Genomic DNA, 24,319 nt, shown 5'->3' with positions numbered 1-24,319 from the left:
ACGGGGCTCTGAGTAACCCAATCTCATTGAAGATGTCCCTGCTGATTGCAGGGGGGTTGGATTAGGTGACCTTGGAAGGTCCCTTCCAAGCCAAACTCTTCTTTGATTCTAGGGTTCTAAGTGTCAAATGAAAACCGCCAGCGCTGGAGTGCTCTTTGCCTCCAGACATGCCCCTTCTCCCAAGGGAAGGTGAACGCCGTCTCTGGGGCCGTCCCTGGGCACCACAGAAATATTTCCTAGACTCAGAGCAGCATGACAATTGGAAAGAGGGAGAGCAGGCTCTTTCACACACCAGGGCTCCTTGTTCCTCTCGCCCCACCTGGCTTGGCTCAGTCGCCCGCTCCTGAGCTCCCTGGCTCCAGGCTCCTCCTGCGCTTGTTGGGCTGCGCATCACCCTCCTCTTCGCGCGGGAGCTTTCTCTTCCGGGGGGAAGGATTTCCCCCCTCCCGCGAAGAGCCTGGCAAGCTTTCCATCCAAAAGGATTGTTAGGCAGGTAAAGCCATGACAAACAGGAATCTATTCTACTCAAAATCGCAGCTAGCTCACGTTACCTGCTCTGCCCAGAGGAGCTATTCTGGCCTTCGCTTTCTGCAGCGACTGCAGGCACCTGCAATGGAAACGCAGAAGATGAGCCCTGCCCGTTTTCCAGCTCAGCTCTAAAAGGCAGATCCCTTGGATGGCTTTGCTCAGCCCAGCTGTGCCACTTCTGCTGGGGTCACTGCACAAAGAGTGATGGCCAACCTGCATCAGCCTCACTCTGCACTTGTGCAAAGCTGCAGGTGGGTGGATGAACTTGCTCGTCCCTGCAGCGGCAATCCCACCTTCTGAGGGGGGAGGCATTCTCTCACGCTGCTTGTGGACCTCACCTACCTCGGCGCTTTCCGCCTCTGCTCCTGCTGCCGGCGACTCCTCGGCCCCTTCAGCGGCGAGCCCAGCCCCCTCTTCCTCCTCCTCCCGCTCCTCCTCGGCCTCAAAGAGTTCCTCCCGGTGGTTGATGAGGAACTCTACCAGCTGGGTCACCTGCACACAGCAAACCATTGGTTTCCAACGCGCTGGCTGCAAGTGGCTCCAACAGCCCTTCCCACTCCTCATCCTGCCTTGCGCACAGAAAGCTGCAGCTGTGCGGCTGCTCTTCCCAGCAGCTCCCCTGCCAGCATTGGCTGAAGACAGGAGGCACCCAGGAACCTCTGAAGAGCAAAGCTGGCGTGGGCCTGGAAGGCTGCAGCGGGCTGGGAAGCGCAGCGTACCTTGGCTGTCGCCTGCACCAGCGTGTCCAGAGGGAGCGTGTCCTCCTCTGGTGGGCCGAGGAGGTTGGGCCCCACGCAGATGGCCAGGTTGCTGGCTGTCATCTTGCTGACGGTGGCGTTGCTGCTGATGTTCTGCAGCAGCCGCAGCAAGGTGTTGAGGAGGAGGAGGTTGGCCTCGGGTAACTCGCGGGCCACCCTGCGGGATCAGGAACGTAACATTCAGAGATGAAGTAGCCGTTGTCAAGACAGGTGTCCCATGCTGATGTCAGCCAAGCCCACCCCAGGGAAGGCTCCTTGGCCAAGCCGGCTCTACAGCAGAGGGGCTGCCTTCCCTGAGATATTGCCAGCTCCCTCCCTGCCTGCCCTTCTGGCCAGAGTCCCTTTGCACAAGGAGCCAGCCCCAATGCCTGCATCTTTTTCAGGCAGGCTGTGGCTTTGCAGGCAAGTGCCGGGCTCTGCCAGTCCCTGCGGAGCAGCCCGGCTGCTGGCCACACTTACTCTTTCAGCCCCACCAGCCTCTCCTCCCTGCTGCTCTTCTGCAGGGCGGCCATCCACTGCTGGTAGAGCTCCGCCACGAGGAGCTTGGAGGGGATCTTGCGCAGGAAGTCCTGCAATGCCAAGGGCTGCGCGTCAGGCTGTGAGCGCTGCTGCCGGGAGCACGGGCAGCAGCCCCAGCACGCTGGGTGCCGAGCAGCTCCCGGCTCTGGGCTCCTGCTCGGGCAGCTGCCCGTCAGCAGCGCCAGAGGCGGGAGCTGCCGGACTCCAGGTCAGCAGGGCTCACCTTCAAGATGACGGCCAGGACGTGCACCGGCTGGCTTGCCAGGTGGACCTCGGTCCCGCTGTCCAGGGCCTCCCTGATCTCCCGGGAGGCACGCTCGCTGGCCGCCAGCCGGAAGATCCCCTCCGTGGATGGCCCCTGTTCGTGTAGCAGAGCCAGCAGGTCCTGCAGGGGAGAGAGGAGGACGTTGCTGGGCTGGAGACATGCCCTGGGAGAGGCCAGGCTTCCTCAGGGGCAGGAGTGAGTGTGGATGGGGCTGAAGAGAGGGCTGGCTGGAGTTGGGTGACGTGGAGAGGAGCGCGCTTTGTCCCCAGGACTCATCTGGGATGCCTGCCATGGGGACAGCGCCTCTCCAGAGGAGCCAGCAGGATGGGGACCCCCTGGCCAGGCTTGCTTACCTGCATGGGCTGGGGCAGCATGCCGTCCTGGCTGCAGAGATCCACCAGGGGCCGGCCAAAGAGAAGACCCGTGCGGGCAGAGCCCGACGGCCCCGGTGCCTCTGCAGCCGCCGAGGTCCCTGGCCGCACAAAGCGCCAGGGCAGCCACCTCCTCCTCCTGCTGCGGGCGCCACCGTCTGCCAAGGAGAAGAGAGCAAAGAGAGATGGAGCAGAAGCGCCTGGCCAGCGCTCCTGGACCCTGGAGTGCACGGGAGAAGTGTCCTTTGGCAACGAGGGATCCCGAGGGCTCAGGTCTCTCCTGCTGCAGAGTTAGGGGGACAGACGTGCCCTGCGGGAAGGGCAGCAGCAGCCCCAGTGCAGCCTGAGTGCCCGTCCGCAAGAGGAGGAGGGAAGGGCCGTTCTGCCCTAGTCTCTCCAAACTCACCAGCCACCTGGCCACTTCCACCGTTGGGCATGCGTGGGTGCTGGGGCTCAGGCTCAGGCTCGTCCCTGCGGAGCAGACGGTGTCGGGCATGAGAAAATCGGCTGCTGCACGGTCCAGCTGTTCTGGGGTGTCCCCGAGCCGTGTGTGGGGGGAGCCTACCTGGAGCCGCGGCAGCAATTCACCTGGCCCATGGCCACGAAACCGAGATGCCTCTCGTTGGGCACGCTTGCGGGGCGCGAGGGGGTGGCCAGACAGATGGACAAAGTCCAGCGAAAGCGCCCCAGTGCCGTCCCAGTGGTGCAGGGCAAGAGCTTGGCTCTTACCCCTGGCACTCCGAGTTGGCACAGAAGCGTTGCCGGGACAGCGCCGGGTCAACACACCCCAACATTCTGAGCGCAGTGGTGGGGGAGGGGCACCGGGGGCTCTCCCCACTATGTCCATGTCTCTCTTGCCCTGGGAGCCCGGCCCTGGGCACAGCACTTCAGGCCTGGCCTCAGCAGCGCCGAGCAGAGGGGAAGGGTCCCCTCCCTCCAGCTGCTGGCAAGGCTTTGCCCCGTGCAGCCCAGGGCACCACTGGCTGCCGCCTTGGGCCAAGGCCACCTCGCTGGCTCCTGCTCAACTTGCCGTCCACCGGGAGCCCGGGACCTTTAGTGCCACGCTCTTTGCCAGCACCTTTGCCAAGCTGCTTTGGGTCACGAGTCTGGGTGCACGTGTCCCAGGATGCTTCATGCCCATAGCATTGCCAGACATTTCTCCTCATTTCCTAGGCAAGAACTCACCAGTGCTATCATCCTGGCTGGCTGATTGCTAATAGACACCCACAATGAACCTTCTTTGTTTGCCAGCCCCTAATCCTCACTCACAGGCTCTCAACTACATCACCCCCAGCCGTAAGGGCTGCCAAGTCAAACCTCTCCCTTACATACCCTGCGACTCCCCCAGCCTCCCCTGCCCTGTCTGTCCCTCCTCAACAGCCTGTTCAGCCCTCCCGAGCACTCGTGCTCTCTTACCATTCTGCACCAGGGACAGGAAAGCTTGTGTGCAGGACTTCCAGCTTCACAAGAGAGCATGATCGCTTGAAGTATGACGTAAATACGGCACTGGCATGGAAGCGTGAGCGATCGCTTACAAAAAATAGATGTTTTTCCTCAGTCTGGTGACACACAGCAGCTGACAGCACATGAGCTTTTCATAAGAATCTTCCCAAGCCCTTCCATTTCTCCCTGGATATTCCAAAGGCACCTGAGTTGCATTTGGACAGGGGCAGCCATAGCCCGCTCCATGAGGCTCTGCAAACAAAACATGGCTCTTTCCCGTGGCACATGCCAGCTGACTCCTGGAGATCTAGGCTGGGAACTCCACTAGCCACTGTTGACATAGTAGTAGCAGTAGTAGTTTTTGAGAAGCAGCCAGAGGTGCTGAGGCCACCCACTCCAACACCAGACGCCAAATTGGGCATTCAGCTCCTCCCAATTTACAGAGCTCTATTGCAGCTTTGCATGTGAAATACTTGCCAAGATCCCATTCTAGTTAGTGGTGGAAGGACTTATTCCTACTGTCCTAAAGCAGACATCTTTAGGACACCTTTAGACTTAAGAGAGTGTATCGACTAAGGCTTCAGTTGGATTTCCTACGCGCAGGCAACTTAATGCCATTTCAGATGCCGTAACGAAACCAGCACCTAGGGATCAGCAGATGTGACGCAGGACCTAGGGATAGTCTGGCCCTTCTGAGGGGACAGCTGGAGGTCAGAGAACATCCCCTCTAGAATCTCAGACCATTCCCAAACCATGCCCAGGGAGAGGCTCTGTCATCAAGCCCTTGCTGCCCGCTCACTCTAACGGGCTTTGTGGAAACCAAGTCCCAACACTGTGACACCCAAGTCACAGTGAACCGAACCCCACCCTGGTTGTCGTTCCCTCTTCCACCGAGGAAGTTTGTGTCCTGTATCCCCATAGCTGAGACCCAGTGGGAGCATTCTCCGCACATTTTGGGTAGCTCGTGCAGTTAAGAGCAAATATTGGGGGCTAAGGAACGCACTTTGGTGGTGTTGTTCTTGTTGTTTATTTTTTCACTGTGTCTTGTTCTAACCATCTCCATTTGGCAAGTTTCAAACAACACAATGGACTTAGTGAAAGAAGCTTTTGACCTTTCAAGAAAGGATGTGTCTCATGTCTGTTTCTTGCAAAGAAACACTCCTTTATTGAAGAAAATATGTTAATATAGAACATATCTACATACTACAAGACATCGGCCAAAGTGAAGAGCCATTTTTAAAGTAGTCGTGAAACAGCAAATACATTGCTCCACCCATCGCTCTTGCTTTCCATTTAATACCTGAGTGAGTTTCACAGGCAGCGTCTGGTCAACCAACATGCTGAAAGCAACAGGTTGTTCCCACAGCAAAGCACCTGACCGCAGCTAATTCCTCGTGCCCTACCAGTTTCCCACTGAAGTAATTTCAAAAGCGCCAAGCCAGCGACCGCTCTTTGTGTGCTGTCGAGCACCAGCACAGTTTGAGATGAAGAATCTCCCCTTTTCACATCACCTTTCAGATTACGTCTTTTCATTCTACCACGAAGCAGGTCTCTCTCTAGTAAATACATTTTGATACAACAAATCTGCCCATGGAATAAAAGTTTTCTCTAGGTAACCATCATATTTCTGTAAGCTGCATTACAGGCTGTTCATCGCCTGCGTCTCACTGTTTCTTATCTTCCATGAAAACCTCTCTAAGTTGACCTTGGAGGTTCTTCAGGACTTCTGCTTTGATGTCTTCTCCAGGTTTGGTTCGTTTTGGCTTTTATAGGGCTCAAAGCAAGTGGCTCCTGAGCATTGTCGTGCTGAGAAGTGACGGGATTGTGATACAGCTCACACGCAATAGTTCTGTCACCGTTCCAGACTACCTGACCGAGCAAACAGGGAAAAGCGCGCAGCTGGCTTGAGTGATGCAGCTCCGCATGCACGTTCCTTCTAATGCAGTAAGAAGGGCATAAAGCAGCAGCATTTCAGGAGGGTCGAATGCCTCACCCATTTCCTTGTGTGTTCATGAGAGATGGAGATCATCTCAGTGCTCGCTACCCGTTTTCTCCAACGTGCAGGAAATGCCCTCAAATGCCCATTTTATTACCTCTTCCGCCAAGGAGGTTTGTGTCCTGGATCCCCGTAGCTGAGACCTAGTGGGAGCATTCTCCGCACGTTTTGGCTAGCTTGTGCAGTGAAGAGCAAATATGGGGGCTAAGGAACGTGCTTTGTTGTTGTTTATTTTTTACTGTGTCTTGTTCTAACTGTCTCCATTTGGCAAACTTCAAGAAACACTAATTTAAACATTTAAATATGGAGAGCACCGCAGTGCTTGCTGCCCGTTTCCTCCAGCCTGGAGGAAATGCCTTCAAATGGCCATTTTATTACCTGTGTCCTTAGCGGAAACTCTCGCAGCTCAACGCGTGCCTTCTGCAGCATGTGCAACTGTGTAGAAGTATTTGTCACGTCATATGAGCAAGACGTATTTGAAGATGGTCAGAATTTAAAATGCCTTCTTTTGAAAGGATGTACATAGGATACACAGCTTCATCTTCTAGACATTGGTCACCTACTAAAGGGCCCGGGCTGCATTTGTGGAGCGTATTAGGGGAAGAACATAATACCGGTTTATGGCAAAGGCATTTTTTAGCTGCTAGGGTGTATACTGCATGTAAGTCAGCTCACCTTGCTGGTTCCTGGTCAACTTGGTGTGCACCAGGACCCCCAGGACATATTCTGCCACGTTGCTTTCCAGAAGCCTGGTCAAGCTGCTTTGGATCACAAGTCCCAAAGCGCGCCTGTGTCCTGCCATGCTTCATGCCAGTACCCGTGCCATCCACAGTCGGTCCCATGCTCTTGCCGCACGTCTCCTGTTGCCACTGCCGTGAGGATGAGGAGGGCACGTTTCCTCCAGCCCAAGCAGTGGTGCAGGCGGAAAGGCTCTCTTTTGTTACGGGACAGGGAGAAAGAGGATGCACCCTGGTGACAGAGTCCAGAGGTGGAGTTTCCATAGAACTCCGTCCTTTGTCTTTTTTGCCTAACTCCAGCTTTTTCACACCAGCTTTGTTCTTCACAGAATACCTGGCTAAAAGGTGGTGGTTGGTACTGTCTTTTAGACCCCAGCCTCTAAAACATCGAGGAGAAACTCCAAGAAACAGAACAGATCAGAAGAGTGCAAGCCAGGGGGTTGCAGTTACATCCTGCCCACTTCCCACTCTTCCCGGGGTGCTTTAGACACTTGGCAGAGACAAGAAAGCGGTCCTTCTGCCTCCTCGGGCCAGTCTCATTGTCTCTGTGGCTCCAAATCTATGAAGCAAAGTCAGGAGAAGCCCAAAATCCAAACCCAGGCTGTTGTGTTCCATTTTCTAGAAGGGAGGAGGGGAGGCAGGGAGGCAGGGAAAGAAGTGTCACAGAAGAGCAATTTAGGGTCCTGCGTACCACAGAGCTGTGTTTCAACCACTTAACGAAGAGTGCGACTTCACAGAGGTTGATGGCAAGGTTCACCCTTTCACTGCATGGAGGAAATGTGCCAAGAAGAACTGGGTGAGAGTCATTTTAGAATGGCCATTTTATTACCTGTGTCCTTAAAGGAGATTCTTGCAGCTCAACATGTGCCTTTTGCAGCGTGTGCAACTGGGTAGAAGCCAAAGGGCAGTGACAGGAGCCCTTGGAATGAAGTTTCTGCTCTTGGTACCTAACGCACATCAGGCTTTGGGCTAAACCAGTTACTATTTGAGGTAATGTCAATCCTACATATTTACCCTTAAGATAGGGAAACAATACTAGTCTCAGTTCACGAATGTGGAAAGGTGGCACAAACATATCTAGTGACCCTCAGAAGTCCACAGAGAAAGAATGGGGGAGAAAAGGAAACAAAGCCCCAGCTCTCCACTCAAAGCACAGTAGAATATGTCTTCTCAGGAAGAACAGAAACCCGTCCTTGCCATGCAATTCTTAAGGTATTAGCCAGATTTTTTAACAGTCCTCAGTCAAGAGCAGGATTCCTCAGTGGATGTTGTACCTAATCACAGGTATGTCCTGGTGTCAGCTAAAGCCTTCATATCAACTGCATTTTCCTGGAGAACCAGATACATGTTTTGGTAAACCTAGCAATGGAATGCAAACTTATTGATAAGCACGGATAGACATCTCGCGAGAGGGGCGACGAGAAACCGGTGACCAAGAAACTGACCAGCTGTGTATAACATTCCATTCACGTGAATACTTGATATAAAAGTGGGAGATCACGAGGATCTCGTCCCTTTTTCCCTCTTTTCCTCATGGCTGACATTAGGAGAGGACCTTGCTAGTCGTCCCTGCGAACTGAGGCCTAGTGAAAGACTGAATCCAGCTCCGGTTGGCTGCAGAGTCCAATCCAGGACTTTGGGGGGGCCGGCTCTGCAGTTGCTGACACTTTCCAGATTGGTTTTGTATATTTTGTATTGTTTTCTCTATTCTTATTAGTAGCATTAGTAAAACATCTTTAATTTTTCCAACTCTCTTCTCTCTGTCCTTCTTTTCCTCCCGATCGCCTGTCCTGAGTGGGAAGGGGGAGAGGGAGGGGCAAAAAGGAGGAGTGGGGGGGGGAGAGGCGGTTAACAATACGTCTGCCAGGGTTTTATTGGCACCCCGCAATCTAAACCCCTGACAAGGTATTAAATACCTTGGATTTTGCATTATCAAATTTGAATTTCAAAACGAAGAGCTAAATTTTAAGTTTTCTCCAAAGGAAGACCCTTCATGTTCCCACAATGTCACAAACATTTCTCCAGTCGCAACATCTAAGCTGTAACAGGACATAAGAGCCTGAGGCTGGAGCAGCTCATCTCAACCGACTGGGCTGCTCTAGGCGGCTTCCAAACAGGTATTCAACAGCAAGAAGTGGTATTTATTAATAATAGCCGAAAAAAGAGCGGCACTACCCTGCGGGCGTATGCAACAAGTGTCTTGTAATTCAGTAACAAAGAGACACGGTCTCTTGCAAAGCCATCTCATGGAAACCGTTCCATTAAGACCAGCTAATGACTGTCTCCCTGTTTACAGAGGCTTCATTGGGCCTTTCTTGCTGCCTGTACTCCATCTTTTCTGCAGTTATAGACAGTCACAGCTTTCCTGTCAGAATTGCATGTTCATAGACACAGTTTTAGAAACTCACAAAAACCAACAAGACCACCACTATAGCTGATTAGAATACCACAACGTTTAGTTATTCATAACAATGTATAGAACACTCCATGATAATTTTTTCTTTTATAAAGATGTTGATTAAATTTCAAAAGAAAGCGGCACAGGAAGCATCTTCTTGGCATTCTCAGGTTTATTGTACTGTTATTAATTTCAGGTGGAAAGGAGGGAATGTATTGATGAACATCTCCAAGTTCAACGTTAAGTCTGTAAGAGATCAAGTGGCAGAATCGAGGTGGTTCGTTCTAAAACCTCTCTGAAACTTGCTAAATCTTTAGTTACAGAAACTTTCTGGAATGTACCAAACAAGAGAGGAGGTAGAAATGAGGAATAACTGGAAATCGGTAACTCGCAACCGGCTAAAGTAATACATTCCTTTGTTTAAACTGGGCTTTGCCTGAGTGAGCAGAACGTCGCATTGGACTGTGCAGTGAGAGAACAACCACAACAGGTAAGTCGTGCCCTGACGCAGCAGCAAGTCTTCTTCCTTTGGCACCTCGCGGGGCCACGGTCCCCTCACAGCTGCAGCCAGGGCTCACATCCGCGCCGGACACCCTGCTCAGCAGGACTGAGGCTCGCACAGCTGGATCCTGCCTCAGTCGCTCGGTCGCCAGGTTTTCTTGCTTGGCAGTGGATTCTTGCAGCTCCTTCAGACAGGCCCTCATCTTGTGCAGCCGCAGACGTTGTTGACAGCAGGGCTGTTCTCCAGACATTTGTTGGGAGCTTGTGCAGTTCAGCCAAATGTACCTACCTACCTACTGACCTGACTCACCAACTCTCTGGCCCTATCGGCTCAAAAGCCTGTGGGAAAATTTTGGAAACTCGCAAACCCGTAAGTGAACCAAAAGTGCACTCAGTACACAGCTACCTACACTAGAAACTAACAAACAAACAAAATAACAAACTTGCTAACTAACTCACAAACAAACAAACAAACAAACAAACAAACTCTCTTGCCCTACTGGCTCAAAAACCTATGGGAAAATTTAGGAAACTTGCAAACCCGTATGTGAAAAAAAAGTGCACTCAGTACACAGCTACCTACACTAGAAACTAACTAACTAACTAACTAACTAACTAACCAACTAACTTGCTAAGTAACCAACAAACAAACTAACTAACCTGCTAAGTAACAAACCAACAAACAAAGAAACTAACTAACAAACTAAGTAACTTGCTAACCAACAAGCTAACTACAACAAACTCTGGACCGTCCGGCCGAGCCAACGTGAGGGTGGCAACACGAGGGCGACTTCCTCTTCAACCTGCCTTGAGAAAGAGGGGGGGAAAAGACAGGCATTAAGTACAAGGCTGAGAGGAGAACAAGCAAGTCGTGCTTTGCCGGGATAGGCAATCCCCATCCACAGTTCTCCTCTGCAGGATTCCTTAGGGCTGGGTATTAGGCTTTGGTGGTTTGCTAAGAATGATTTAGATTGTGCAAGCTTGGGGAGGCTTGAGCGGACACAGGGGCTTTTGACTCAACTGCCGTACAAATCTATGCTTCGAGGGCCAGGCCTGGGTACAGCTGCAGTAAGAACAGAGAGTAAAACCGAACCAGAGTAAAGGAAGGAGGAACCAAGACAAAGACCAAGACAAGCACAAAGACAAAGGCAAGAGGAAGAACTGTTTTACAATGAACGCGGTGAAATGCTGACACAGGTTGCCCAGAGAGGTGGTAGATGCCCCATCCCTGGAAACATTCAAGGCCAGGCTGGACGGGGCTCTGAGTAACCCAATCTCATTGAAGATGTCCCTGCTGATTGCAGGGGGGTTGGATTAGGTGACCTTGGAAGGTCCCTTCCAAGCCAAACTCTTCTTTGATTCTAGGGTTCTAAGTGTCAAATGAAAACCGCCAGCGCTGGAGTGCTCTTTGCCTCCAGACATGCCCCTTCTCCCAAGGGAAGGTGAACGCCGTCTCTGGGGCCGTCCCTGGGCACCACAGAAATATTTCCTAGACTCAGAGCAGCATGACAATTGGAAAGAGGGAGAGCAGGCTCTTTCACACACCAGGGCTCCTTGTTCCTCTCGCCCCACCTGGCTTGGCTCAGTCGCCCGCTCCTGAGCTCCCTGGCTCCAGGCTCCTCCTGCGCTTGCTGGGCTGCGCATCGCTCTCCTCTTCGCGCGGGAGCTTTCTCTTCCGGGGGGAAGGATTTCCCCCCTCCCGCGAAGAGCCTGGCAAGCTTTCCATCCAAAAGGATTGTTAGGCAGGTAAAGCCATGACAAACAGGAATCTATTCTACTCAAAATCGCAGCTAGCTCACGTTACCTGCTCTGCCCAGAGGAGCTATTCTGGCCTTCGCTTTCTGCAGCGACTGCAGGCACCTGCAATGGAAACGCAGAAGATGAGCCCTGCCCGTTTTCCAGCTCAGCTCTAAAAGGCAGATCCCTTGGATGGCTTTGCTCAGCCCAGCTGTGCCACTTCTGCTGGGGTCACTGCACAAAGAGTGATGGCCAACCTGCATCAGCCTCACTCTGCACTTGTGCAAAGCTGCAGGTGGGTGGATGAACTTGCTCGTCCCTGCAGCGGCAATCCCACCTTCTGAGGGGGGAGGCATTCTCTCACGCTGCTTGTGGACCTCACCTACCTCGGCGCTTTCCGCCTCTGCTCCTGCTGCCGGCGACTCCTCGGCCCCTTCAGCGGCGAGCCCAGCCCCCTCTTCCTCCTCCTCCCGCTCCTCCTCGGCCTCAAAGAGTTCCTCCCGGTGGTTGATGAGGAACTCTACCAGCTGGGTCACCTGCACACAGCAAACCATTGGTTTCCAACGCGCTGGCTGCAAGTGGCTCCAACAGCCCTTCCCACTCCTCATCCTGCCTTGTGCACAGAAAGCTGCAGCTGTGCGGCTGCTCTTCCCAGCAGCTCCCCTGCCAGCATTGGCTGAAGACAGGAGGCACCCAGGAACCTCTGAAGAGCAAAGCTGGCGTGGGCCTGGAAGGCTGCAGCGGGCTGGGAAGCGCAGCGTACCTTGGCTGTCGCCTGCACCAGCGTGTCCAGAGGGAGCGTGTCCTCCTCTGGTGGGCCGAGGAGGTTGGGCCCCACGCAGATGGCCAGGTTGCTGGCTGTCATCTTGCTGACGGTGGCGTTGCTGCTGATGTTCTGCAGCAGCCGCAGCAAGGTGTTGAGGAGGAGGAGGTTGGCCTCGGGTAACTCGCGGGCCACCCTGCGGGATCAGGAACGTAACATTCAGAGATGAAGTAGCCGTTGTCAAGACAGGTGTCCCATGCTGATGTCAGCCAAGCCCACCCCAGGGAAGGCTCCTTGGCCAAGCCGGCTCTACAGCAGAGGGGCTGCCTTCCCTGAGATATTGCCAGCTCCCTCCCTGCCTGCCCTTCTGGCCAGAGTCCCTTTGCACAAGGAGCCAGCCCCAATGCCTGCATCTTTTTCAGGCAGGCTGTGGCTTTGCAGGCAAGTGCCGGGCTCTGCCAGTCCCTGCGGAGCAGCCCGGCTGCTGGCCACACTTACTCTTTCAGCCCCACCAGCCTCTCCTCCCTGCTGCTCTTCTGCAGGGCGGCCATCCACTGCTGGTAGAGCTCCGCCACGAGGAGCTTGGAGGGGATCTTGCGCAGGAAGTCCTGCAGTGCCAAGGGCTGCGCGTCAGGCTGTGAGCGCTGCTGCCGGGAGCACGGGCAGCAGCCCCAGCACGCTGGGTGCCGAGCAGCTCCCGGCTCTGGGCTCCTGCTCGGGCAGCTGCCCGTCAGCAGCGCCAGAGGCGGGAGCTGCCGGACTCCAGGTCAGCAGGGCTCACCTTCAAGATGACAGCCAGGACGTGCACCGGCTGGCTTGCCAGGTGGACCTCGGTCCCGCTGTCCAGGGCCTCCCTGATCTCCCGGGAGGCACGCTCGCTGGCTGCCAGCCGGAAGATCCCCTCCGTGGATGGCCCCTGTTCGTGTAGCAGAGCCAGCAGGTCCTGCAGGGGAGAGAGGAGGACGTTGCTGGGCTGGAGACATGCCCTGGGAGAGGCCAGGCTTCCTCAGGGGCAGGAGTGAGTGTGGATGGGGCTGAAGAGAGGGCTGGCTGGAGTTGGGTGACGTGGAGAGGAGCGCGCTTTGTCCCCAGGACTCATCTGGGATGCCTGCCATGGGGACAGCGCCTCTCCAGAGGAGCCAGCAGGATGGGGACCCCCTGGCCAGGCTTGCTTACCTGCATGGGCTGGGGCAGCATGCCGTCCTGGCTGCAGAGATCCACCAGGGGCCGGCCAAAGAGAAGACCCGTGCGGGCAGAGCCCGACGGCCCCGGTGCCTCTGCAGCCGCCGAGGTCCCTGGCCGCACAAAGCGCCAGGGCAGCCACCTCCTCCTCCTGCTGCGGGCGCCACCGTCTGCCAAGGAGAAGAGAGCAAAGAGAGATGGAGCAGAAGCGCCTGGCCAGCGCTCCTGGACCCTGGAGCGCACGGGAGAAGTGTCCTTTGGCAACGAGGGATCCCGAGGGCTCAGGTCTCTCCTGCTGCAGAGTTAGGGGGACAGACGTGCCCTGCGGGAAGGGCAGCAGCAGCCCCAGTGCAGCCTGAGTGCCCGTCCGCAAGAGGAGGAGGGAAGGGCCGTTCTGCCCTAGTCTCTCCAAACTCACCAGCCACCTGGCCACTTCCACCGTTGGGCATGCGTGGGTGCTGGGGCTCAGGCTCAGGCTCGTCCCTGCGGAGCAGACGGTGTCGGGCATGAGAAAATCGGCTGCTGCACGGTCCAGCTGTTCTGGGGTGTCCCCGAGCCGTGTGTGGGGGGAGCCTACCTGGAGCCGCGGCAGCAATTCACCTGGCCCATGGCCACGAAACCGAGATGCCTCTCGTTGGGCACGCTTGCGGGGCGCGAGGGGGTGGCCAGACAGATGGACAAAGTCCAGCGAAAGCGCCCCAGTGCCGTCCCAGTGGTGCAGGGCAAGAGCTTGGCTCTTACCCCTGGCACTCCGAGTTGGCACAGAAGCGTTGCCGGGACAGCGCCGGGTCAACACACCCCAACATTCTGAGCGCAGTGGTGGGGGAGGGGCACCGGGGGCTCTCCCCACTATGTCCATGTCTCTCTTGCCCTGGGAGCCCGGCCCTGGGCACAGCACTTCAGGCCTGGCCTCAGCAGCGCCGAGCAGAGGGGAAGGGTCCCCTCCCTCCAGCTGCTGGCAAGGCTTTGCCCCGTGCAGCCCAGGGCACCACTGGCTGCCGCCTTGGGCCAAGGCCACCTCGCTGGCTCCTGCTCAACTTGCCGTCCACCGGGAGCCCGGGACCTTTAGTGCCACGCTCTTTGCCAGCACCTTTGCCAAGCTGCTTTGGGTCACGAGTCTGGGTGCACGTGTCCCAGGATGCTTCATGCCCATAGCATTGCCAGACATTTCTCCTCATTTCCTAGGCAAGAACTCACCAGTGCTATCATCCTGGCTGGCTGATTGCTAATAGACACCCACAATGAACCTTCTTTGTTTGCCAGCCCCTAATCCTCACTCACAGGCTCTCAACTACATCACCCCCAGCCGTAAGGGCTGCCAAGTCAAACCTCTCCCTTACATACCCTGCGACTCCCCCAGCCTCCCCTGCCCTGTCTGTCCCTCTTCAACAGCCTGTTCAGCCCTCCCGAGCACTCATGCTCTCTTACCATTCTGCACCAGGGACAGGAAAGCTTGTGTGCAGGACTTCCAGCTTCACAAGAGAGCATGATCGCTTGAAGTATGACGTAAATACGGCACTGGCATGGAAGCGTGAGCGATCGCTTACAAAAAATAGATGTTTTTCCTCAGTCTGGTGACACACAGCAGCTGACAGCACATGAGCTTTTCATAAGAATCTTCCCAAGCCCTTCCATTTCTCCCTGGATATTCCAAAGGCACCTGAGTTGCATTTGGACAGGGGCAGCCATAGCCCGCTCCACGAGGCTCTGCAAACAAAACATGGCTCTTTCCCGTGGCACATGCCAGCTGACTCCTGGAGATCTAGGCTGGGAACTCCACTAGCCACCGTTGACATAGTAGTAGCAGTAGTAGTTTTTGAGAAGCAGCCAGAGGTGCTGAGGCCACCCACTCCAACACCAGACGCCAAATTGGGCATTCAGCTCCTCCCAATTTACAGAGCTCTATTGCAGCTTTGCATGTGAAATACTTGCCAAGATCCCATTCTAGTTAGTGGAGGAAGGACTTATTCCTACTGTCCTAAAGCAGACATCTTTAGGACACCTTTAGACTTAAGAGAGTGTATCGACTAAGGCCTCAGTTGGATTTCCTACGCGCAGGCAACTTAATGCCATCTCAGATGCCGTAACGAAACCAGCACCTAGGGATCAGCAGATGTGACACAGGATCTAGGGATAGTCTGGCCCTTCTGAGGGGACAGCTGGAGGTCAGAGAACATCCCCTCTAGAATCTCAGACCATTCCCAAACCATGCCCAGGGAGAGGCTCTGTCATCAAGCCCTTGCTGCCCGCTCACTCTAACGGGCTTTGTGGAAACCAAGTCCCAACACTGTGACACCCAAGTCACAGTGAACCGAACCCCACCCTGGTTGTCGTTCCCTCTTCCACCGAGGAAGTTTGTGTCCTGTATCCCCATAGCTGAGACCCAGTGGGAGCATTCTCCGCACATTTTGGGTAGCTCGTGCAGTTAAGAGCAAATATTGGGGGCTAAGGAACGCGCTTTGGTGGTGTTGTTCTTGTTGTTTATTTTTTCACTGTGTCTTGTTCTAACCATCTCCATTTGGCAAGATTCAAAAAACACAATGGACTTAGTGAAAGAAGCTTTTGACCTTTGAAGAAAGGATGTGTCTCATGTCTGTTTCTTGCAAAGAAACACTCCTTTATTGAAGAAAATATGTTAATATAGAACATATCTACATACTACAAGACATCGGCCAAAGTGAAGAGCCATTTTTAAAGTAGTCGTGAAACAGCAAATACATTGCTCCACCCATCGCTCTTGCTTTCCATTTAATACCTGAGTGAGTTTCACAGGCAGCGTCTGGTCAACCAACATGCTGAAAGCAACAGGTTGTTCCCACAGCAAAGCACCTGACTGCAGCTAATTCATCGTGCCCTACCCATTTACCACTGACAGAATTTCAAAAGCGCCAAGCCAGCGACCGCTCTTTGTGTGCTGTCGAGCACCAGCACAGTTTGAGATGAAGAATCTCCCCTTTTCACATCACCTTTCAGATTACGTCTTTTCATTCTACCACGAAGCAGGTCTCTCTCTAGTAAATACATTTTGATACAACAAATCTGCCCATGGAATACAAGTTTTCTCTAGGTAACCATCATATTTCTGTAAGCTGCATTACAGGCTGTTCATCGCCTGCGTCTCACTGTTTCTTATCTTCCATGAAAACCTCTCTAAGTTGACCTTGGAGGTTCTTCAGGACTTCTGCTTTGATGTCTTCTCCAGGTTTGGTTCGTTTTGGCTTTTATAGGGCTCAAAGCAAGTGGCTCCTGAGCATTGTCGTGCTGAGAAGTGACGGGACTGTGATACAGTTCACACGCAATAGTTCTGTCACCGTTCCAGACTACCTGACCGAGCAAACAGGGAAAAGCGCGCAGCTGGCTTGAGTGATGCAGCTCCGCATGCACGTTCCTTCTAATGCAGTAAGAAGGGCATAAAGCAGCAGCATTTCAGGAGGGTCGAATGCCTCACCCATTTCCTTGTGTGTTCATGAGAGATGGAGATCATCTCAGTGCTCGCTACCCGTTTTCTCCAACGTGCAGGAAATGCCCTCAAATGCCCATTTTATTACCTCTTCCGCCAAGGAGGTTTGTGTCCTGGATCCCCGTAGCTGAGACCTAGTGGGAGCATTCTCCGCACGTTTTGGCTAGCTTGTGCAGTGAAGAGCAAATATGGGGGCTAAGGAACGTGCTTTGTTGTTGTTTATTTTTTACTGTGTCTTGTTCTAACTGTCTCCATTTGGCAAACTTCAAGAAACACTAATTTAAACATTTAAATATGGAGAGCACCGCAGTGCTTGCTGCCCGTTTCCTCCAGCCTGGAGGAAATGCCTTCAAATGGCCATTTTATTACCTGTGTCCTTAGCGGAAACTCTCGCAGCTCAACGCGTGCCTTCTGCAGCATGTGCAACTGTGTAGAAGTATTTGTCACGTCATATGAGCAAGACGTATTTGAAGATGGTCAGAATTTAAAATGCCTTCTTTTGAAAGGATGTACATAGGATACACAGCTTCATCTTCTAGACATTGGTCACCTACTAAAGGACCCGGGCTGCATTTGTGGAGCGTATTAGGGGAAGAAAATAATACCGGTTTATGGCAAAGGCATTTTTTAGCTGCTAGGGTGTATACTGCATGTAAGTCAGCTCACCTTGCTGGTTCCTGGTCAACTTGGTGTGCACCAGGACCCCCAGGACATATTCTGCCACGTTGCTTTCCAGAAGCCTGGTCAAGCTGCTTTGGATCACAAGTCCCAAAGCGCGCCTGTGTCCTGCCATGCTTCATGCCAGTACCCGTGCCATCCACAGTCGGTCCCATGCTCTTGCCGCACGTCTCCTGTTGCCACTGCCGTGAGGATGAGGAGGGCACGTTTCCTCCAGCCCAAGCAGTGGTGCAGGCGGAAAGGCTCTCTTTTGTTACGGGACAGGGAGAAAGAGGATGCACCCTGGTGACAGAGTCCAGAGGTGGAGTTTCCATAGAACTCCGTCCTTTGTCTTTTTTGCCTAACTCCAGCTTTTTCACACCAGCTTTGTTCTTCACAGAATACCTGGCTAAAAGGTGGTGGTTGGTACTGTCTTTTAGACCCCAGCCTCTAAAACATCGAGGAGAAACTCCAAGAAACAGAACAGATCAGAAGAGTGCAAGCCAGGGGGTTGCAGTTACATCCTGCCCACTTCCCACTCTTCCCGGGGTGCCTTAGACACTTGGCAGAGACAAGAAAGCGGTCCTTCTGCCTCCTCGGGCCAGTCTCATTGTCTCTGTGGCTCCAAATCTATGAAGCAAAGTCAGGAGAAGCCCAAAATCCAAACCCAGGCTGTTGTGTTCCATTTTCTAGTAGGGAGGAGGGGAGGCAGGGAGGCAGGGAAAGAAGTGTCACAGAAGAGCAATTTAGGGTCCTGCGTACCACAGAGCTGTGTTTCAACCACTTAACGAAGAGTGCGACTTCACAGAGGTTGATGGCAAGGTTCACCCTTTCACTGCATGGAGGAAATGTGCCAAGAAGAACTGGGTGAGAGTCATTTTAGAATGGCCATTTTACTACCTGTGTCCTTAAAGGAGATTCTTGCAGCTCAACATGTGCCTTTTGCAGCGTGTGCAACTGGGTAGAAGCCAAAGGGCAGTGACAGGAGCCCTTGGAATGAAGTTTCTGCTCTTGGTACCTAACGCACATGAGGCTTTGGGCTAAACCAGTTACTATTTGAGGTAATGTCAATCCTACATATTTACCCTTAAGATAGGGAAACAATACTAGTCTCAGTTCACGAATGTGGAAAGGTGGCACAAACATATCTAGTGACCCTCAGAAGTCCACAGAGAAAGAATGGGGGAGAAAAGGAAACAAAGCCCCAGCTCTCCACTCAAAGCACAGTAGAATATGTCTTCTCAGGAAGAACAGAAACCCGTCCTTGCCATGCAATTCTTAAGGTATTAGCCAGATTTTTTAACAGTCCTCAGTCAAGAGCAGGATTCCTCAGTGGATGTTGTACCTAATCACAGGTATGTCCTGGTGTCAGCTAAAGCCTTCATATCAACTGCATTTTCCTGGAGAACCAGATACATGTTTTGGTAAACCTAGCAATGGAATGCAAACTTATTGATAAGCACGGATAGACATCTCGCGAGAGGGGCGACGAGAAACCGGTGACCAAGAAACTGACCAGCTGTGTATAACATTCCATTCACGTGAATACTTGATATAAAAGTGGGAGATCACGAGGATCTCGTCCCTTTTTCCCTCTTTTCCTCATGGCTGACATTAGGAGAGGACCTTGCTAGTCGTCCCTGCGAACTGAGGCCTAGTGAAAGACTGAATCCAGCTCCGGTTGGCTGCAGAGTCCAATCCAGGACTTTGGGGGGGCCGGCTCTGCAGTTGCTGACACTTTCCAGATTGGTTTTGTATATTTTGTATTGTTTTCTCTATTCTTATTAGTAGCATTAGTAAAACATCTTTAATTTTTCCAACTCTCTTCTCTCTGTCCTTCTTTTCCTCCCGATCGCCTGTCCTGAGTGGGAAGGGGGAGAGGGAGGGGCAAAAAGGAGGAGTGGGGGGGGGAGAGGCGGTTAACAATACATCTGCCAGGGTTTTATTGGCACCCCGCAATCTAAACCCCTGACAAGGTATTAAATACCTTGGATTTTGCATTATCAAATTTGAATTTCAAAACGAAGAGCTAAATTTTAAGTTTTCTCCAAAGGAAGACCCTTCATGTTCCCACAATGTCACAAACATTTCTCCAGTCGCAACATCTAAGCTGTAACAGGACATAAGAGCCTGAGGCTGGAGCAGCTCATCTCAACCGACTGGGCTGCTCTAGGCGGCTTCCAAACAGGTATTCAACAGCAAGAAGTGGTATTTATTAATAATAGCCGAAAAAAGAGCTGCACTACCCTGCGGGCGTATGCAACAAGTGTCTTGTAATTCAGTAACAAAGAGACACGGTCTCTTGCAAAGCCATCTCATGGAAACCGTTCCATTAAGACCAGCTAATGACTGTCTCCCTGTTTACAGAGGCTTCATTGGGCCTTTCTTGCTGCCTGTACTCCATCTTTTCTGCAGTTATAGACAGTCACAGCTTTCCTGTCAGAATTGCATGTTCATAGACACAGTTTTAGAAACTCACAAAAACCAACAAGACCACCACTATAGCTGATTAGAATACCACAACGTTTAGTTATTCATAACAATGTATAGAACACTCCATGATAATTTTTTCTTTTATAAAGATGTTGATTAAATTTCAAAAGAAAGCGGCACAGGAAGCATCTTCTTGGCATTCTCAGGTTTATTGTACTGTTATTAATTTCAGGTGGAAAGGAGGGAATGTATTGATGAACATCTCCAAGTTCAACGTTAAGTCTGTAAGAGATCAAGTGGCAGAATCGAGGTGGTTCGTTCTAAAACCTCTCTGAAATCCCTCTAAATCTTTAGTTACAGAAACTTTCTGGAATGTACCAAACAAGAGAGGAGGTAGAAATGAGGAATAACTGGAAATCGGTAACTCGCAACTGGCTAAAGTAATACATTCCTTTGTTTAAACTGGGCTTTGCCTGAGTGAGCAGAACGTCGCATTGGACTGTGCAGTGAGAGAACAACCACAACAGGTAAGTCGTGCCCTGACGCAGCAGCAAGTCTTCTTCCTTTGGCACCTCGCGGGGCCACGGTCCCCTCACAGCTGCAGCCAGGGCTCACATCCGCGCCGGACACCCTGCTCAGCAGGACTGAGGCTCGCACAGCTGGATCCTGCCTCAGTCGCTCGGTCGCCAGGTTTTCTTGCTTGGCAGTGGATTCTTGCAGCTCCTTCAGACAGGCCCTCATCTTGTGCAGCCGCAGACGTTGTTGACAGCAGGGCTGTTCTCCAGACATTTGTTGGGAGCTTGTGCAGTTCAGCCAAATGTACCTACCTACCTACTGACCTGACTCACCAACTCTCTGGCCCTATCGGCTCAAAAGCCTGTGGGAAAATTTTGGAAACTCGCAAACCCGTAAGTGAACCAAAAGTGCACTCAGTACACAGCTACCTACACTAGAAACTAACAAACAAACAAAATAACAAACTTGCTAACTAACTCACAAACAAACAAACAAACAAACAAACAAACTCTCTTGCCCTACTGGCTCAAAAACCTATGGGAAAATTTAGGAAACTTGCAAACCCGTATGTGAAAAAAAAGTGCACTCAGTACACAGCTACCTACACTAGAAACTAACTAACTAACTAACTAACTAACTAACTAACCAACTAACTTGCTAAGTAACCAACAAACAAACTAACTAACCTGCTAAGTAACAAACCAACAAACAAAGAAACTAACTAACAAACTAAGTAACTTGCTAACCAACAAGCTAACTACAACAAACTCTGGACCGTCCGGCCGAGCCAACGTGAGGGTGGCAACACGAGGGCGACTTCCTCTTCAACCTGCCTTGAGAAAGAGGGGGGGAAAAGACAGGCATTAAGTACAAGGCTGAGAGGAGAACAAGCAAGTCATGCTTTGCCGGGATAGGCAATCCCCATCCACAGTTCTCCTCTGCAGGATTCCTTAGGGCTGAGTATTAGGCTTTGGTGGTTTGCTAAGAATGATTTAGATTGTGCGAGCTTGGGGTGGCTTGAGCGGACACAGGGGCTTTTGACTCAACTGCCGTACAAATCTATGCTTCGAGGGCCAGGCCTGGGTACAGCTGCAGTAAGAACAGAGAGTAAAACCAAACCAGAATAAAGGAAGGAGGAACCAAGACAAAGACCAAGACAAGCACAAAGACAAAGGCAAGAGGAAGAACTGTTTTACAATGAACGCGGTGAAATGCTGGCACAGGTTGCCCAGAGAGGTGGTAGATGCCCCATCCCTGGAAACATTCAAGGCCAGGCTGGACGGGGCTCTGAGTAACCCGATCTCATTGAAGATGTCCCTGCTGATTGCAGGGGGGTTGGATTAGGTGACCTTGGAAGGTCCCTTCCAAGCCAAACTCTTCTTTGATTCTAGGGTTCTAAGTGCCAAATGAAAACCGCCAGCGCTGGAGTGCTCTTTGCCTCCAGACATCCTCCTTCTCCCAAGGGAAGGTGAACGCCTCCTCTCTGGGGCCGTCTCTGGGCACCACAGAAATATTTCCTAGACTCAGAGCAGCATGATAATTGGAAAGAGGGAGAGCAGGCTCTTTCACACACCAGGGCTCCTTGTTCCTCTCGCCCCACCTGGCTTGGCTCAGTCGCCCGCTCCTGAGCTCCCTGGCTCCAGGCTCCTCCTGCGCTTGCTGGGCTGCGCATCACCCTCCTCTTCGCGCGGGAGCTTTCTCTTCCGGGGGGAAGGATTTCCCCCCTCCCGCGAAGAGCCTGGCAAGCTTTCCATCCAAAAGGATTGTTAGGCAGGTAAAGCCATGACAAACAGGAATCTATTCTACTCAAAATCGCAGCTAGCTCACGTTACCTGCTCTGCCCAGAGGAGCTATTCTGGCCTTCGCTTTCTGCAGCGACTGCAGGCACCTGCAATGGAAACGCAGAAGATGAGCCCTGCCCATTTTCCAGCTCAGCTCTAAAAGGCAGATCCCTTGGATGGCTTTGCTCAGCCCAGCTGTGCCACTTCTGCTGGGGTCACTGCACAAAGAGTGATGGCCAACCTGCATCAGCCTCACTCTGCACTCGTGCAAAGCTGCAGGTGGGTGGATGAACTTGCTCGTCCCTGCAGCGGCAATCCCACCTTCTGAGGGGGGAGGCATTCTCTCACGCTGCTTGTGGACCTCACCTACCTCGGCGCTTTCCGCCTCTGCTCCTGCTGCCGGCGACTCCTCGGCCCCTTCAGCGGCGAGCCCAGCCCCCTCTTCCTCCTCCTCCCGCTCCTCCTCGGCCTCAAAGAGTTCCTCCCGGTGGTTGATGAGGAACTCTACCAGCTGGGTCACCTGCACACAGCAAACCATTGGTTTCCAACGCGCTGGCTGCAAGTGGCTCCAACAGCCCTTCCCACTCCTCATCCTGCCTTGCGCACAGAAAGCTGCAGCTGTGCGGCTGCTCTTCCCAGCAGCTCCCCTGCCAGCATTGGCTGAAGACAGGAGGCAGCCAGGAACCTCTGAAGAGCAAAGCTGGCGTGGGCCTGGAAGGCTGCAGCGGGCTGGGAAGCGCAGCGTACCTTGGCTGTCGCCTGCACCAGCGTGTCCAGAGGGAGCGTGTCCTCCTCTGGTGGGCCGAGGAGGTTGGGCCCCACGCAGATGGCCAGGTTGCTGGCTGTCATCTTGCTGACGGTGGCGTTGCTGCTGATGTTCTGCAGCAGCCGCAGCAAGGTGTTGAGGAGGAGGAGGTTGGCCTCGGGTAACTCGCGGGCCACCCTGCGGGATCAGGAACGTAACATTCAGAGATGAAGTAGCCGTTGTCAAGACAGGTGTCCCATGCTGATGTCAGCCAAGCCCACCCCAGGGAAGGCTCCTTGGCCAAGCCGGCTCTACAGCAGAGGGGCTGCCTTCCCTGAGATATTGCCACCTCCCTCCCTGCCTGCCCTTCTGGCCAGAGTCCCTTTGCACAAGGAGCCAGCCCCAATGCCTGCATCTTTTTCAGGCAGGCTGTGGCTTTGCAGGCAAGTGCCGGGCTCTGCCAGTCCCTGCGGAGCAGCCCGGCTGCTGGCCACACTTACTCTTTCAGCCCCACCAGCCTCTCCTCCCTGCTGCTCTTCTGCAGGGCGGCCATCCACTGCTGGTAGAGCTCCGCCACGAGGAGCTTGGAGGGGATCTTGCGCAGGAAGTCCTGCAATGCCAAGGGCTGCGCGTCAGGCTGTGAGCGCTGCTGCCGGGAGCACGGGCAGCAGCCCCAGCACGCTGGGTGCCGAGCAGCTCCCGGCTCTGGGCTCCTGCTCGGGCAGCTGCCCGTCAGCAGCGCCAGAGCCGGGAGCTGCCAACTCCAGGTCAGCAGGGCTCACCTTCAAGATGACGGCCAGGACGTGCACCGGCTGGCTTGCCAGGTGGACCTCGGTCCCGCTGTCCAGGGCCTCCCTGATCTCCCGGGAGGCACGCTCGCTGGCCGCCAGCCGGAAGATCCCCTCCGTGGATGGCCCCTGTTCGTTCAGCAGAGCCAGCAGGTCCTGCAGGGGAGAGAGGAGGACGTTGCTGGGCTGGAGACGTGCCCTGGGAGAGGCCAGGCTTCCTCAGGGGCAGGAGTGAGTGTGGATGGGGCTGAAGAGAGGGCTGGCTGGAGTTGGGTGACGTGGAGAGGAGCGCGCTTTGTCCCCAGGACTCATCTGGGATGCCTGCCATGGGGACAGCGCCTCTCCAGAGGAGCCAGCAGGATGGGGACCCCCTGGCCAGGCTTGCTTACCTGCATGGGCTGGGGCAGCATGCCGTCCTGGCTGCAGAGATCCACCAGGGGCCGGCCAAAGAGAAGACCCGTGCGGGCAGAGCCCGACGGCCCCGGTGCCTCTGCAGCCGCCGAGGTCCCTGGCCGCACAAAGCGCCAGGGCAGCCACCTCCTCCTCCTGCTGCGGGCGCCACCGTCTGCCAAGGAGAAGAGAGCAAAGAGAGATGGAGCAGAAGCGCCTGGCCAGCGCTCCTGGACCCTGGAGCGCACGGGAGAAGTGTCCTTTGGCAACGAGGGATCCCGAGGGCTCAGGTCTCTCCTGCTGCAGAGTTAGGGGGACAGACGTGCCCTGCGGGAAGGGCAGCAGCAGCCC

The 24,319-nt window shown here is 53.7% G+C and overlaps 3 protein-coding genes across 3 annotated transcripts; all 3 read right to left on the bottom strand.

The window, feature by feature from the left end:
• Window positions 1–537: 537 nt before the first annotated feature.
• LOC110357894 (T-cell activation Rho GTPase-activating protein) lies at window positions 538–2,230 on the bottom strand. Its single transcript, XM_065054155.1, has 5 exons — window positions 2,222–2,230; window positions 2,029–2,190; window positions 1,746–1,855; window positions 1,248–1,443; window positions 538–1,020 (listed from the first exon to the last, which is right to left on the bottom strand). Exons 1-5 carry the CDS (start codon window positions 2,228–2,230, stop codon window positions 538–540), a joined length of 960 nt encoding a protein of 319 aa, XP_064910227.1.
• A 6,949-nt stretch (window positions 2,231–9,179) lies between these two features.
• Window positions 9,180–12,999, bottom strand: LOC135578671 (T-cell activation Rho GTPase-activating protein-like). The gene is made up of 7 exons (XM_065054046.1): window positions 12,991–12,999; window positions 12,798–12,959; window positions 12,515–12,624; window positions 12,017–12,212; window positions 11,640–11,789; window positions 11,321–11,376; window positions 9,180–11,234 (listed from the first exon to the last, which is right to left on the bottom strand). Exons 1-7 carry the CDS (start codon window positions 12,997–12,999, stop codon window positions 11,099–11,101), a joined length of 819 nt encoding a protein of 272 aa, XP_064910118.1. The 3' UTR covers window positions 9,180–11,098.
• Window positions 13,000–19,946: 6,947 nt separating this feature from the next.
• Window positions 19,947–23,400, bottom strand: LOC135578812 (uncharacterized). Its single transcript, XM_065055213.1, has 4 exons — window positions 23,291–23,400; window positions 22,793–22,988; window positions 22,097–22,565; window positions 19,947–22,010 (listed from the first exon to the last, which is right to left on the bottom strand). Exons 1-4 carry the CDS (start codon window positions 23,341–23,343, stop codon window positions 21,652–21,654), a joined length of 1,077 nt encoding a protein of 358 aa, XP_064911285.1. The 5' UTR covers window positions 23,344–23,400; the 3' UTR covers window positions 19,947–21,651.
• Window positions 23,401–24,319: the final 919 nt, after the last annotated feature.

This window comes from Columba livia, chromosome 1, assembly GCF_036013475.1.
Source record: "Columba livia isolate bColLiv1 breed racing homer chromosome 1, bColLiv1.pat.W.v2, whole genome shotgun sequence".
NCBI lineage: Eukaryota > Metazoa > Chordata > Aves > Columbiformes > Columbidae > Columba > Columba livia.
The sequence above is the reverse complement of the archived record's forward strand: the minus strand, read 5'-3'. Positions and strand labels throughout refer to the sequence as shown.